Source organism: Eschscholzia californica, unplaced genomic scaffold (genome assembly GCF_041429995.1).
Source record: "Eschscholzia californica isolate CP2 unplaced genomic scaffold, dmEscCali1.0.p SCAF_3, whole genome shotgun sequence".
Taxonomy (NCBI): domain Eukaryota; kingdom Viridiplantae; phylum Streptophyta; class Magnoliopsida; order Ranunculales; family Papaveraceae; genus Eschscholzia; species Eschscholzia californica.
In genome coordinates, this window is record NW_028238420.1 from 62,482,472 (window position 1) to 62,498,435 (window position 15,964).

Below are 15,964 nucleotides of genomic sequence, written 5' to 3' on the forward strand. Positions count from 1 at the left end.
TTGATTTTGAATAAGATCACCAAAAGAAAACCATAGAGAAGTTGGAAAACCTATATCTTGAGATTTCACCATTTTTTTTTCTGTGTTTCGATTTCTCTATTTTTTTTCTTTTTCTCTTCCTCCCTCACCTTCTCTCCATGCTTTTACCCTTCTATCTCAAACTTCCTTTGGAGAGAGTGAGAGGAACGAGCGAAAGACTCGTGAGATTTAGTTCTGATGTAGAACGCAGCGGAAATTAAAGAAGACGATAAAATTAAACAAAGAACGATAAAATAACGATGAAATAACTCTAAATACTTAAAACTTTATTAAACTTCAATGGGGTTTCTCTTCAACTTGAGAATAATGGACAAACAAGATATCCTTTTATAGGATTCTGGACTTTCCTAGATAGACTTGAATTAGACTTTCCTAAATAATTAAAATACTGCAACTTCCTAAATAACTAGACTCAAATCTGGACCTTTCCAATTATTGAAAATACTAAAATAACATAATTTCCTAAACCTAAATTCTCTAATAATCATACTAAAATTAGGACTTCCTAAAACTATTCTCCATGGCCGGTTAGCCCTTGGCCCGGTTTGGTCATGGAAAAAGCCTCCACGCCGGGTGCCCCTGCATCAAGTTCGTTCGATTCATCTTGTTTTCTCGTACTTTCCTTCCTAAACTTTGCATCCAGGAAGACATCTTTAACACTTGCGAGAGGCGCCTTTATCACTTTATACATATATAAGTGAGAGAGACTAAATGAGAGATGCGAGTTATTTTGGGTCATTTTACCTTTTATGTGGGGTTGTTTAGGTCATTAGGTGTAAGATCAAGCCTTGCAAATGTGGGTTCCTGGTTAAGTTGCTTTCATCCTCTCTTGGGCTTTCTGAGATTTAACTTCCTAGCTTCTATACGGGCCTATAGAGGTTGGATGCCTATAGCCAAATCAGAGGTGCCTAAGAATTTCCCTGAATTTTTTCATGCATTCCACAATTTAGCCACAAGTGTTAGCTCCATCACTTCTTCACATGCAAAACTGCATATAATTTTGAGTTTAACATATCTCAAATGACAAAATAGACAGTTTTTAAGAATTATATTTTAATTTTGAAACCTTACATGGTAGCAAAATTCTCATGATACAAATTGAATACTACTTTACCTCCCAAGTCCCGATTTCCGTGATGGTATGTCGTAATTAATCTCTTATTGAAATCAAGGCAAACCTAGTGCCGCATAAATTGTTGAGTTTTTTTTTTCCAGAGTTCCAAATAAGTTTTCAATTTAAAGATGAAACGTTAATAAAATCTTGAAGTCTCCTGTAACATTCTCAATTTTTAAGATTTAGTGTGCGTTTAATATGCTCTGAAATTAGAAATTTTGTACAAATTGACAGATCCTAGGGATCTCATTTTAAGAGATTTTAGGGAAGCAACTCTGCTCCCACTAATGAAGTTCTCTATTAGAAAGCTATACTCTTTTTTGTGAATATTTTATAAGTTTAGTTTTGAGTTAAGAGCTAGGTATATACTATTCTTCGTTGTAACAATGATAGCCTATTTCAACAACAACAACAACAAAAAAAAAAACAATGATAGCCTAGATATATCTCAAATGGGTTATGGAATTGAGTCACATTTATTGTATTTACAAGAATCAACAAAAAACTCTTTTTCCCATCTCTATCCCCCAATTACTATAAATCAAGGTTTCAAAGTTTAAGAGTTCAAGAGTTAAACATGAATACAATTGATCTCCTTGAGTTAGTGTGTGTTTTTCTTCAGTTATTGTAGCAAACGTACGAACCATTTGAGGTAGAAAGTGATTCAATGGGTTTCTTGAGCTGTAAGAGTGGATCAAAGGGTTCTCGTAATGTATCCCAATCTACAATGTAACCATCATAATTAATGTCTCGAAAGAGATTGGGCATGGTACCCACAGGTACCAACTTCATTGCACAAGGCAGATATCGTTTGGTAATAACTTAATCAGGCAGGTTAGGTGGACAGTCTTACGGCGTATTAGAATTACTTGACACACTCCCATTTGAAACTAGAAATTTTATATGCCTAAAGCTCGCTACTAACCCAAAATTAGTCGAGCTTAACTAAAACTTGCCCTTTTCACGAACAACACCATAGTCTTACATTGACAGTTAATACATAAGTTGATTGACCTTATTATATATCTAACGTACTATATCAGAAAGTGGGCAGTACCCTAGTTTGCATTACGAGTACCATGGACTCAAACTTTTCGGACCTGGTCATGGGTTAATGGGCTTTCTTTGATATCAAATTATAATGCACCATTCAAGAAAATCTTTTATTATACAATTAGAACACTCCAAAAAATCTCTCTCTATATATAGTAGCTCTACCCAACTATGAAGTAATTAAATGCTTGAATTATAAGAAGTGCAACCAAAATAGATAATTATATTTAGGTTTAGGGTAATCGGGTACCCATGATATTAAAACCAAGAAGTCTCAAACTTACCATAAAAAGGGGAATAAATACTTGGTAGTGGAAATAAAGATTGTGTTCCCACAAAGGGCGTTTTCTCACTCTCCTCACATGATCTCCAACCATAAAGCTCCTCCCTATTCACAAAAACCTAATGGCGGGAAAAACAAAAAAGCTAACTTACAAAAATACAAATATATAATTTCCCCCCTAATTTCTTAATTATTTAGTTCCCTTTCTCAAAATTTTAATTTAATTTTTAATATTTTTTAATATATTTAGTTTTATTTTAATATTATTAGCTTCGGAAAGGAACCAAACTTTGTTTCGTAATCCGAACCTATGGTTCGGTCCAAGCCTAAATACATAGTTTTTCTCAGGGAAAATTTCTCTCTATTTTTCCCCCATCACTTTATCTTTGCTCTTGGCTTGAGAAACGCCGCTCCATCTCTCTCTCTCTCTATATGCTCTCTCTCTCTCTAGAAATCTCAACAAGAAAACAAAAGGTGACATTTTTGATCTCCTCTTTCGTCGGCTAAAAATCTGATAAAACAACATTTCAATCTCAAGAAACTTTATACAATTTACTTCGATCTCCCTACTTTGAATAGAGCTTCAACAACTGAGTAAGTTTTTCCCATTTTCCTAATCCATCAAGCCCTATTTTTTTTTTAAAACTGGATCACCATTTGTTTTGCCCTAAAAAAGGATGATTTTGGTGAAATCTCCCTTTTTTTTCGTTTCTGTGTGTAAACAATTTGTTTGTGGATCTTTTTTGTGTATTTTATTTGATCGACATGTGATTGTTTGGGTATTTTGTATTAGGTTAACAAATTTGTCATGTAAACTGTAGTTTTAGGTTTTTGAATTGGTTCTTCATTTTTGTGGTGGATTTATGCGAATTGGGTTGTGTATTTTGTATAGTTCAAATGGTAGGTTTTGGTTTTGTATTCTGTTTCTATTGTGAGGTTTTGTTTGAGGAGAAATTAAGGGGAAATATCATTACTTTGGTATGTTTGATATTTTGGATATCAATTTTTGTAATATTATAAATGGCTAGTTGTTGCTAATTTTTGGGCTAAAAACTTGAATTAGAATAAGTACAATACCACTTGTGGGTTCTGTTGGATTTATTGACAAACAGTGGCATTTAATTGCTTGTTTCCAAAAATTGTACCTTTTGTCTTGGAATGTTTTAGTAGAGAGATATGTCAGTGCTTAGAGACAATGGGAGGGGGGGGGGGGGGGGGGGGGTGATAAATAGAATCACATTCTTTCAGAAACCGCATGTACCAGTTGTGGGTTGTTAACAATTCAAAGGACTGTCTGTTGACAAATAATGTGCAAGGTTGGGTTATTGAATAATTGTGTACGGCACTTGCGGTTGCGTAGTATATGCTTCGAGGTCTACGTATTTAATCTTGATAATAAAACGTGTGCATCAGAGGTCACCTGTTATTTTTGAGTTATTGGGCAACACAAAAATATTAGTATTTTGTTTCTTAAACATTTAGGACTTTCTATTACGGTGGTAAAGTATAAAAGCTATGTTATGTTTTTACACAATTGATATCATTTTCCTCGCCAAAAGAGTTTACGCTTTTTAAGCATTGAGGCGTTCGCCTCACCTTGTGAGAGCAATCTGCCTTGAGGCGTAAAAACCTATTCTGAAACATTGCAAAGTAGAACCCTTGTAAGTATGCAAATGTTGTTCTCTTCTGCTAACAGCAGAAGACCACTAAGACGTTTTTAGAATGATTTATCTATGTAACACTCATGAGTACTCCTTTTTAGTATTTTTTTTGGATGCTAGAGACTCAGATTCACGGGCTCAATGACTGCAGCCATGTGAATGGGTGTAATTTGAGATTTTGTATGTACATATTGTCTATACCTCCACGCAATCGCGTTAAGACCATAAAAGAGCACTGTAGGTTAAACTCTTCCTTGTATAATGTGATAATGGTTTATTAAAAAGTGAAATATAATAATGTGCGCAAATACAAAGGACCAGATTGTGTATTGTCGCATCCTCATTGTAGCCCCTTTCTGCATGTTGTATCGAATACCTCGTGATGGTGATTCTCGTATTTGTTTCCATGTCGTATAGGGATTTATAGTGATCCAAAGCTACTGATGTTCTCAAAAATTTTATTTAGTCCCTCTTGCGATTTTCTGCAGGTTAAGATTTTGTGGCTGGGATAATAGAATTTGCAGGACCATTTTTAGGTAGTGAAAAGGACTTGAGGCAACATTCATTTTGAGTGATTCTGTAATATTGATTTCTGTTCTTTGATAGATTTTCAGCATGTGATGGTTTTGACCTATAATTAAGGTATTCAACTTTCCGTCTACGTGTTTATTTTTGGTAATTTTTCCCTTTAAGACCTGATCCGCTGCTGACTGTGCAGGCTGAATTATCTATGCCTGGTAACGAAGCCTCAGACAAAGTCCACGATTTCTTTGAGCTAGGTGACTTGTCCGAGGAACAGCGTGAACCTCAAGTTGTTATTGGAAAGTGGCCATTTCCTGACAACAATTCTTGGGGTGGAGACCAGAGACAAATTGAGTCTCCTTTCACATCCAATTTGAAGACTTATAATATACTGCAACCAGGTTAAGTCTTCTCCCTTCTCCTTGCATGTTAATTTGAGGTACCTATAGTTTCTTCATATGCTGTTTAAAAGAAATCTTTTGCTTTGAGCTTTAGGATAACATCGGTGACGGATATTGGGCACGGTTTTAAGGTTACTTACGTACAACTGGGATGCTAAAATATGAGATAATCTTAGGTGGTAATTATTAAAGAAAGCTATGAAATAGTTTTAAGGAATTAAGTTTTAGACAAACAAAATAAATAGAATCTGTTTTAAGTTAGTGTTGAATGTACAAATAGGTAAATGTGTGTCATTCTTATAGTCAGATAAGCATGGTGGCATTGTTATGTAGAAAACTAGCACAAGATGCAGTAAAAATTTATTTATTAATTGTACATGTAAGTACATAGTGTGTGTGTGTCTATATATATATATATATATCTGTTTTATCTTTCTCTGCTCACTAAAATGTGTCCCACATCCTAATGTGTGCAGATACATCGAGGTCCGCGTTCAGTAGAGATCAATCTAGATATCAACCATTGAGTGTGAATGGGTTTATGCACGGGGAACAGGGTTTGCGAAAGGGACGGAATCCTGGTGAGTTTCTGGGAGAGGATACAGTATCGATGACACATAATTTAGCATCCAGAGGTTTGCCCTTTTTCAAATCTCAGCAAGGAAATGCCTCAGAGCTCAGCCCTGCCTTGTCAAGAACATCAGAACGATCAGAAGTTGCTGAGTCTCCGGTGAACTTGGACTTTTTTAGTAGTCAGCAACAGCTCATCAGGGGCCAACAATCAGGCATGCCTCAACCTGGGCCAAGACAGCAAATGGGACCTAACGACATGTCATGGCAGCAGCAGTTTATGCTCAAACAGATGCAAGAGCTTCAGAGGCAGCATCAACGGCAGAAACTAGATCAAGAAGCAAGAGAAGTGAATCTGATGAACCAGCAATCAAAAATTAGAAACGAGGCACAAACCCTTGCAAGTGGTGCTCCTAACCATGATATGTCGAACTTTTTCTGGCCAGCTGAGCACACGGGGGTCGATCCCAAGATACCCAGTTCCTCTCAAATGTTTATGGGTGTTAACATGAACTGGGGACAGCATGGTGGATCCATTCCTCTGCAAGGCTATCCTAGTGGCCTTATTTCATCACAGGAACAGGGTCAGGGGTCACGTTCCATGGGGTTCACTCAACAGGTTGATCAATCTCTGTTTGGTACTCCAGTTGCTAGCGTAAGAGGTACTGCTCTCGACCAATATTCTCATCTCCAAGGAGTTCCGCATGACTTCTCAGATGTGTCAACCCCCACAAGTGGTAACCAAAAGTCTATCATGCAGTCATCAACCTTCAGTAATGCTTTCCGAGATGATCAATCTGCTGATTTTCAGGATCAGATTAGTATGCAAGAATATATGTCGGTCCCCAAACAGGATTCTCAAGAAAAGAACTTTCTTGGGCATGTTCAATTTCAAGGTGTCAACACTGAAGTTCAGCTGGGAAACTTCCATCAAGTGAATTCCTCGCTGAGTAATGCATCAGTTCAAGAATTTCAAGGGAGGCAGCAGGAGACTAGTTGGTCTGAAAATCTACAGGACAAGGCACCAAGCCAGTTTGTACCTTCACAAGGTTCGGTTAGCCTTGATCCGACGGAAGAGAAGATACTATTTAGCACAGATGACAATAGTTGGGCTGCGTCTATCAGTGGCTATGGGAATCCTTTAGAAAGTTCTGAAGTCCAAAATGCATTTTCTTCCATTCAGAGTGGAACATGGAGTGCTCTAATGCAGTCTGCTGTAGCTGAAGCTTCAAGTAGTGAAACCGGGCTACAGGATGAGTGGAGTGGCTTGAGTTTACATAAAGCGGAAATACCTAATGGGATTCAGTCTACAATGAGTGGTATAAAGCAGCAAAGAGAATCATATAATAATTTTCATAGTGCCTCTCCTTTAACTTCAAGACAGTTTCATCTGTTTGATGATGCAAATGTTAAGCCAAGTGGGCACAGTGCCCCTGGTTCTCAGCAACAAAGGACCAAGTTTCGACAGGAACTGAGTGAGAGTGTACGACCCAATGTTTCTTATGAAAATATAAAGGAATTTCGTAAAGAAGAACCTGAGTGGTTAAATTACAACCCTCAACAAAAGCCACATTTTGAGGGAAGTCGTCTAGCTCAACCACCCATGGATTTTGAAAATGTTGCTGGGAGTACTTGGCCTGGACATTCAAGGTATAGTGAATTAAATGTTCAGAACATCAATGGTTCTTGGGTCCATAGGCAAAACGACCCCTCCTATAACATCGATAGTGAACCTTGCATTAGATCGAATAGTTGGAATTCAAGTGGGAAACAAATGGGTAGTGGAAATGTGACTCTCAGAATGCATGAAAATAGTAACACCTTGCAACATCTTCAGAAAAATGATCATAATAGAGTTCTTATGGGGAAAGCTAGTGGTAATCATGCTGCAACTTCGTTCTCTCAATTGACTGATGGACTGGAACAGGCAAATCCTGGCACAGGTGGTCATCATGTCAGTAGAGAATCTTCAGTGATAAGCAATTCTACTGCTAGGCCAAATTCTTGTTTAGGAACAAGCAACCAAGTCCAAAATGGTCATCACTCTGAATACGGAAAGCATGTTACTGATTCATATTCGAAAAACCAGGGTAATGATTCAATGTTGAAGTACCAACATGTTGTGGACAAGAACGAAATCACTAGTGAGAGCCACAACTCTAACCGAGCACATCCTATTGGAACAGGTACCGTTAGAGAGAAATCATGGTTAAGTCCTAGTGATTCGAGCCGTAACCAAACATCTGCAGGTCAGTTTGGTCATAAGGCACCCGTGCTTCGCAAATTTCAGTATCATCCAATGGGAGACGTGGCAGTAGATGTGGATCATGCTGACACCAGAAACCATTTCACACGTTCTCAATCCTTATCACAGCATTTTCATGGTGGATATAAAGAGCAAGGGTCTTCTGGTTACTCAAAGTTTGTAGGTCAAATTCCAAATAATTCCACTCATATACTGGAGGTAAGTACTGATCTTGAACGTGTTTGTCAACCATGACGCACGAGGCTGCTTGCCTGTTCTTGCGCCATGATCCCATATTGCTAGACATTTCTAATAATCTGCCATTTGTAGGGACAATTACCTCAAAATCAAGAAAATCTAAAAGGCTCGACTGAGCTTCCTTCTAGAGAATTGCACCAAGATTCTACTGTATCATCTTCCTTTGATGGGTCGGGTGGCTTTTATGCTCAAAATAAAAGGTTTATTCATCACAGATTTTTCACTCGTTAGTCTTTTAAAATATTTTTTTCTGTTGCTTTTACACCAGGTGGCTGATGTGGTCTCTAAATTGTTAGTAACAAAAAGCTTTTGCATCTTAATGGAATACCCTCCTGTATTTATCTTATGATTTCCCCCACTGTCCCGACCATATCCTTTCATATTGGACACTGCTCTCATTCTGCTTACAAATTTCTTCTGTTTCTTTTGACAACATATGGTTGCTTACTTCACGCTTCTTCTGTAGAATTATTTATGAACTTAAGTATTTTACCTGTTGGTTTACTATGGCAGTCAAAATATGCTTGAGCTTCTCCACAAGGTGGACCAGTCGAGGGAAAACAACTCTGGAACAAACTTCGGTTCTTCAGATCATGTTCCTAAATCCAAAATGCCTGGAACAGAAGCTTCTGATGCGTCCATTGCTCAGCGGGACCATTCTGCCGCTTCTCAAGGTTTTGGTCTTCAGTTGGCTCCTCCAACACAACGGTTGCCTGTTTCAACACACACTTTCTCCCCTCAGAGATCCTCAGAAGCAGTTAGCTATCTTAATTCAAGACATGTTGATTCTGGGGTAGAAGAAAAGAATAAAATATGGTTGAGTCCTGCTTCTACTGTGCAACCACCCTCTCGTGAATTGTCTCACAAGGAGCATATTGACAATAAGTCTCGTATCTCTGGTCAGGCAGGCAATGAAACCCCACAATTGAAGAAATCAGCTGTATCATTTACAGGCAACCCTCCATATCAAGGAGATCTGTCACAACATCAACAGGTGTCTAATGCAAGTGGGGTCATAAAGATTGATCAATCTGTTGCGTTTGATAGATCCGCTACGCAATTTAGAAGTCCCAACACTCATAGTGGATCGCTAGCTGATCAATCTACACCAAAGTCATTGTCTAGCATGACTAGCAGCAATGCGCCTCGTAATCGTTCTCACCATGTTGATAATTCTCAAATTATGGGTTCCAATTCGTCTTATCCTGGAGTTTCGGGCCAACATCTCACAGTGTTGGAGTCATCACTTGTCTCCCAGCCTTCTACATCAGACATTTCAAGACAGGGTGCCTTTTCGATGGGTGCATCTACTCCCCAGTACATAAGCAGCCCAGCACAATCAATTGATCTATCAAATAAGAATGTGAATAGAACCTCAGGGGTCCAGAAACAATATGATCAAGGTATTAAGGAAGTAGGAAACGTAGCTGAACTCGGTACTTGTTCTATCAATTCACAGAGCTCTCCTAGCAAGGAGGAGCCTGCAGGGAAAGAAAGATCTTTTCAACATATACCCTCTGAGAATGGTCAGGCGAATGCAGAGAAGTTTGGTGTATCCCAGGAAGGAAAATCTTTTGGTAAGGATTTTCATGGTGCAAACTCTAATACTTCTCACTCATTTGCATCTCATCTTCATCATCGAGTTCTTGATGGAAGAAGATATGAGAAAGGTCCCGTTATGGTTCCCCAAAAAGAGGATGTGTCTGTTCATAATAGAACCTCTACCAGCAGAGATTTTCAAGCCCCTGGCAGTTCTCTAAGACAGGGAAATGCATCACGGCCAATTTACTCCCTGCTGCAGCAAGTGCAAGATATGAAAGATGCAGAGACTGATCCTGATACAAGAGTTGGGAAGAGATTTAAAGGATCAGACAGCGGTCCAAATACTCAGCAGATATCTTCTGAGACAGGGCGACAATTAGTTGAGGGGAACAATGCAATTGTCGGTAATGAGGTAAATGCAGCTCTCCAGCGGAAGTCAGTTTCAGGAGAGGATCAAAATACAAGACCTTCTACAGCTGTACCGTCTACAGATAGGTCTGAATCTGGTCAGAAGTATGTTGGTGACTGCTCTAGTCATCTTAATCCAATGTCTGCTGGATCTGAAAATTCCCGGGTTAGTCCTCAGATGGCACCATCGTGGTTCGAGCAATATGGAACCTTCAAGAATGGCAAGATGTTGCAGGTGCATAATTTAAGGCAACCTGTAGGTGCTTCTCAGCAGTCTTCTGAGACTTTGAATAGACATTCTTCAGTGCAGCAAGTAAATGTTGATGTCAGTCAGGTTAGAAACATGTGTGATAACAGTACCACCACCTTAGGAGCAAGCAAGCTCCTTTCTCCTCCCCGTTCTCTCCCTTCAGACGTTACTGATCAGAGTTTGTCGGCCGTGAGACCAAAAAAGCGTAAAAATGAAAAATTGGAGCTTCTACCATGGCATAAAGAAGTAATTCATGCTCCTCAAAGGCTTCTAAATATCAGGTAGTTGTTATAATTAGTGTATTTTGTTGGAAACTTGTTTCTTATCATCACCAGATAAAGTAGCTACAATATTATCCAATGTTTGTAAATATTAGATTAGCTGAAGAAAATAAAAGTGTGGTTACTTGCTCCCAGAAGGGACAAAAACAACCCGTAGTAAATGCCTGGTAAAACAATAGATTGACTACATTGTCTTGTTATGAAAAGAAAATCTTAAATTACTCTTTTACTGTATTCAGCACAGCAGAACAAGAGTGGGCAGCAGCTGCTAATCGGGTGGTTGAGAAGGTGCATTGACTGATTTAATAGTTATCATTTCATATTTACTTGTCCTCTAGATATACTGGATATGGCACTTAAAAGCAGTCTTCTTGGTGTAGGTGGAAAATGATGTTGAAATGATTGAAGATGGGCAGCCAGTACCTCGACCAAGGAGAAGGATTATTTTGACAACACAATTATTGCAGCAACTCCTTCGACCCCCACCGCCAGCAATTCTAGCTGCAGACGCCACTTCATCCTACGCGACAGTGCCATACTTCAGTGCTAAACAGGCATTAGGGGATGCGTGTAGCCTGAACTCTACTACTAGAAGCAATTCACATTTGTCCCCAGACACTGATAATCAGTAAGAACCTTTCTAAGAGTCAAAATTGTGGATGTAAAAAATGTACTGGAAATTTTGTGGTTTTCTCATGTGGTCCTTTAGATATATAGAGTGGTTGAGCACATGGTAGAAAGATCAATTTTAGCTATACTTCCTCAAAAGGTGTTATCCACTTGTAACACTACATATTAAAACGATGATGTACGGAAAATCACAATTAATGTGCTGATTCACACCATTCGATATAAAGATCCACTTGGCGCATGTCACCTTGTGATTTTATCTTACTTTATTTCAGGGAATTGGTTTTTGATGACTGACTCAAATGTCCGAATAGGGTCTGTCCTTACCACGAGACTATTTTCACAGTATCGCGTAGTAAAAAAGTTTCTGCCGGACACCGGTCATCGCACATGATACATGCTTATGATTTTATTAAATTTCTGCTACGGGCATTATATTCGGTGTTGTTTTGGAAATGCTATGGCATAGGAGTAATTATTATTTTTAAATAAATAATCTCTGTTATAGTTGTTTCTTCAGAAAAAAGAAAGTAACTTTTTTATTTCCTATCTATGCAGGACTACTGGAGGGCTCAAAATTTACGAGAAGGTTGGTGATCAAGTTTTTGCACAAGTTCTGGAAGACTTCACTGGTAGAGCGAGGAAGCTGGAATCTGATTTTTTGAGGTAATTACTGATTTTTTTTCTTCCACTTATTGCTCTATGAGCTACTAAACTGATTCAGTAGAACAATAGTTAATGGACGGGAATATATGCTCCTTTAATGTAAGACAGGCTGACATTGAGCCATCAGTAATATTTTTACGTGATAATTACGGCTATTACTGCATAATGCTGTGAACTTCCTAACATAGTAACTTCATCTAAAGCTTAGGGTTAGCCTTGGAGTCCATAGTTTTCTAGAATTTTGCGAAACCACAATATTTCTATGAGCACCCAAAAAGATATCAATATCAGATACAGTTCAGTGTTTCGGGATCGAGAAGTTGGTTTTACTGATGAGATTAGGTCGGTAGGAAGTTGCGCTTGTTGTCATAGATTGAGACATTACTTGCTTATATGATCATTTTGATTTAATTAACCCTGTGATGATTGACTCTTCATTTGTGCTCAATTTTCCTTATTAAATTTAGGGTTTATATCCTCGCAACAATTAAAAGCGTATTCTTTGAACTAATTTTTTCTACGCTTGGTGTGTTTGTTTCTACATCTTCTAAGTTCTAAGATTTTGGTTTCTTTTCTATTTTGATTTTGTACATGATTCTCCGTGAATTTATGATGATGCAGATTGGGTGAGAAAAGTTCGATACTGGACATAAGAGTGGAAAGCGAGGAACTTGAGAAGTTTTCTGTGATAAACCGTTTTGGTAAGTTCCACGGCCGAGGGGGCCCAGCGGATGGAGGTGAGACCTCATCGTCGACTTTCCCTACCCCACATAATAAAACTATCTCCCAAAGATATGTTGTTGCATTTCCTATGCCTAAAAACCTTCCTCAGGGGGTACAATGTCTCTCACTTTAACCATCATTAATTAATTGATTCAACTTTCTCTCTCCTTCCCATTGCATCCATCATATTTTCAGTTTATCGTATTTGCAGCCGTTTCAGTGATCCCTCGCTAAGCAATCTTCTAGTAAAAGCCGTTTCAGTGATCCCTCGCTAAGCAATCTTCTAGTGTCCGTTACTTTTTGTATTATAAATAGTATGGTCTCGCTTTATACGTGATCATGTTTTCCATCTCGGGAAACTGAGACGATTAGGGTTGCCTTACTTTTCTGCATTTTCAGGCTCTGATTGAAACTTCGCGGGAGGGGTTGAAAGAAAGTAGTAGTGATGTGTGAATTTTGATCACTGATCAAGCTCCTTTTTGAGGCTCAAAACTACAATTTCAACTCAAATAGCATAAAACTAAATTTCATCTTCCATAAGACTTGCTTCTATTTCAACCTCTATAATACAAAGATGCGAACTTAAAAAAATACTCATTTAAAGTTCTATCTCGGTTAGAAAGATACGAGCGTGGACTCAACAAACTTCACACACGACTATATTCAATTTCAGATTGTTAGCAAAACAAGGAGTCAGGAAAATATAATAACACCTTTAATTCATTAAGGATGAATAGACAAATACTCATCAGTATGTTTTCGGCGATATACATGCTAACTCAAAGAAAATACTTCCCAATTTCTATCACAATATTTTCTGTTCAGCTTGTAATAAGTTAGAATTATTTACTAAGCTTTCAAAACTATGAAGGTGATAATCATTCGAATCGAAGGGTAAATGCAAACTTAAGTATCTTCTTAATTCACTAATCAAACACTCAAAAGGTTAAAGCTTTAACTTTTCTCAATCAGACTAACTATAAAAGACGAGGGTACAGAACAATTTACATCATGCAAGAACAAGTAACAAAGATGACGAGTTAGAGAGCTCTTTTTGTTTTCTACTTTGGCATTTACTCAGACACATACTACCTCGAGTAATTTCTTAGTTGCCTCGTTTACTTCGACATTCTCCATCTTCAACCTCCAACTTATCGAGGGACTAGTCTTTCCAGCTGCTGTATATGTTTGTATCAATGATTCAAATACTTCTGCTTCAAGTTCATTCTCAACTTTCTTCAAGTTCTCGATAAATGCTTCTGCACCATTGACATCTTTCTCATATTCAAAATGAGAGATTAAAGTTCGAACTACCTCGTTTGATGGTTTCCACTTCCTTCCGTCCCCTCTGCCAATAGAAATTGCACTAGTCTTAACATTAGCATTTGCTCCTCTCTTTCGTGCTCGTTCTTTGAGGTTGATTTTGTGGTTGACAAAATAGTATCAATGGGATTCTGAGGGACCACGGTAAGGAAACTTACCGAAAATGGGCAATCAGTTGACACAAATGTGATTCTAGATTAGCTGATGAATGGGAGCGAACGAGAAGCCTAAGGGATGGTTTGGGTGCTCACAATCTTGGCGTGGTAAAATCACCTCCTTTACTTGATTTCTGTTAGACATTTACTATCACTTTCATCTACCCTTACCTTTAGCAAAAGACATCTAGTTATTAAGGTTTTCGATGTATGGATTCCTATCAGTAAGAAATATTCGTTGTCGAGTATAACAAGCATTGAGCTGAAAACGTTTTCTAATTCTAATTAGATTAGTTTATCTTTTGTAGTATCTCCAGCCTTAGCTTCCTTGAGGATGAGTCCCAAGAGCCTTTCATAAGTTCCGATAGCTGATTCAAGCCTGTCGATAGCTCGTCTCCTATCCGTCACAACCACATTCAACATTTCTTCCATCTCATTTACTTCTGTCACTGGCTTCCTTATCTCTCTACTACTGAACCCTGAACTCATCTCTCCTCCATTTTCACTTCCATATCTAAATTTCCCAGAGCTCCTACCATTTCTAATGCCTTTCGCCACTACAAGTTCACTAATACTTCCTCCTCTTTCATCCCCAAGTACCCTTATGATCCTCCCTGTTTCTGCTTCCCAAACTCTAATACTCCCATCTTCAGAAGCTGACACTACACTTTTTCCGTCCTCCGCTGTTACCAGCGCTGTCACGGCTCCACCGTGTTCCGGTGACCAACCCACCACTTCATTTTCAGTGTTAACCAATTCTCTCTTGTTTACCTTCAAAATTCCAGCATATACCCGACCGTCTGACCCTCCGGCATAAAAATTTGTCTCGGTTGAATCCATCACCAAGCTCCAAATCATGCAGGGAAATCTTACAGTTCTTATGTGATAACCATTTGCCAGGCTCCAAAACTTACATGTGGAATCTAATGAACAGGAGATGATAGTTGAGTTTGATCCACCCATACCAGTTGTGATACAAGTAACAGAGGAAGCATGTCCATGAAAACTGTATAGTGCAAACTGTGTCGAATTATCAAGCAAAGAACTATCTAGAACTCGAAGAATAGGGAATACTGATATCGTCCCATCGTCACCACCAGAAATGAGAAGAGAACCGTCATCGTTAATGGTGAGACAAGAAACTGGTTTACAATGTGCAGGAAACGAACGAAGAAGATCACCAGACGGGAGTGTTAAAGCATGAATAAAACCCGTTATTCCACCCGAAAAAAGGTATAAACCATCAGGTGTTATTGCCAAAGGAGCAACCGGTTCAGGGACATGAAGGTGATGAAATGGGATAGAGGACCACCAGTTGTATAAATGAATAGATGCTGAAGTGGTGTCCGAGGAGAAATGAGAAGCTGCAATTAGGGTTTTCCCTGCGAGGGCGAGACCTTTACGTGGTGACCGACTACTTGTGAAGTGAGCTAAGGTTGCACCAGTTGAAGCATCATAAGCAGTAATGGGGGAATCTGGGGAACTAGCAAGGATGATTTCTTGAGTCATTTTTATGAGGGTAAAGGAATTTCAAACTTGTTTTTGATAACTATGAAAAATGAAGTGAAGATGAAAGATGCTTTATATGACAACAATATGCGTTTCATTTTCATCTGCAACTTTTTCAGTTTTATTGTTTGGAATATGGACTTTTCTGTGCAGAGTTTTCATGTCATTATACCTTTTGATGTTAAGACAGTGGGGGCTTTGCTTGGTTCACAACGACTCTTGTCCTGCTAATGGGTGTGATTTAAAGACATGTTTTTAGGACTTCAAAAGCATTTTGTGGACCCATCTTCGCTCTTCAAAGGTAACGTTGGAACGCCCCAAGCCTAGAATT

At 38.5% G+C, this 15,964-nt stretch overlaps 2 protein-coding genes across 3 annotated transcripts; one reads left to right on the forward strand and one right to left on the reverse strand.

Moving 5' to 3' along the window:
- Positions 1–2,613: 2,613 nt before the first annotated feature.
- On the forward strand, positions 2,614–12,813 carry LOC147553004 (uncharacterized). 2 transcript variants are annotated; one of them, XM_086665803.1, is made up of 10 exons: positions 2,614–3,083; positions 4,639–4,792; positions 4,869–5,073; positions 5,550–8,107; positions 8,219–8,346; positions 8,660–10,627; positions 10,867–10,915; positions 11,008–11,255; positions 11,816–11,923; positions 12,545–12,813. In XM_086665803.1, exons 3-10 carry the CDS (start codon positions 4,881–4,883, stop codon positions 12,777–12,779), a joined length of 5,487 nt encoding a protein of 1,828 aa, XP_086521929.1. In that variant the 5' UTR covers positions 2,614–3,083; positions 4,639–4,792; positions 4,869–4,880; the 3' UTR covers positions 12,780–12,813. The 2 variants fall into 2 exon arrangements, with proteins under 2 accessions (XP_086521929.1, XP_086521930.1); XM_086665804.1 differs by having other exon boundaries at positions 4,903–5,073.
- A 728-nt stretch (positions 12,814–13,541) lies between these two features.
- Positions 13,542–15,711, reverse strand: LOC147553005 (protein ROOT INITIATION DEFECTIVE 3-like). Its single transcript, XM_086665805.1, has one exon. It carries the CDS (start codon positions 15,631–15,633, stop codon positions 14,410–14,412), a length of 1,224 nt encoding a protein of 407 aa, XP_086521931.1. The 5' UTR covers positions 15,634–15,711; the 3' UTR covers positions 13,542–14,409.
- Between the last annotated feature and the right edge of the window lie 253 nt (positions 15,712–15,964).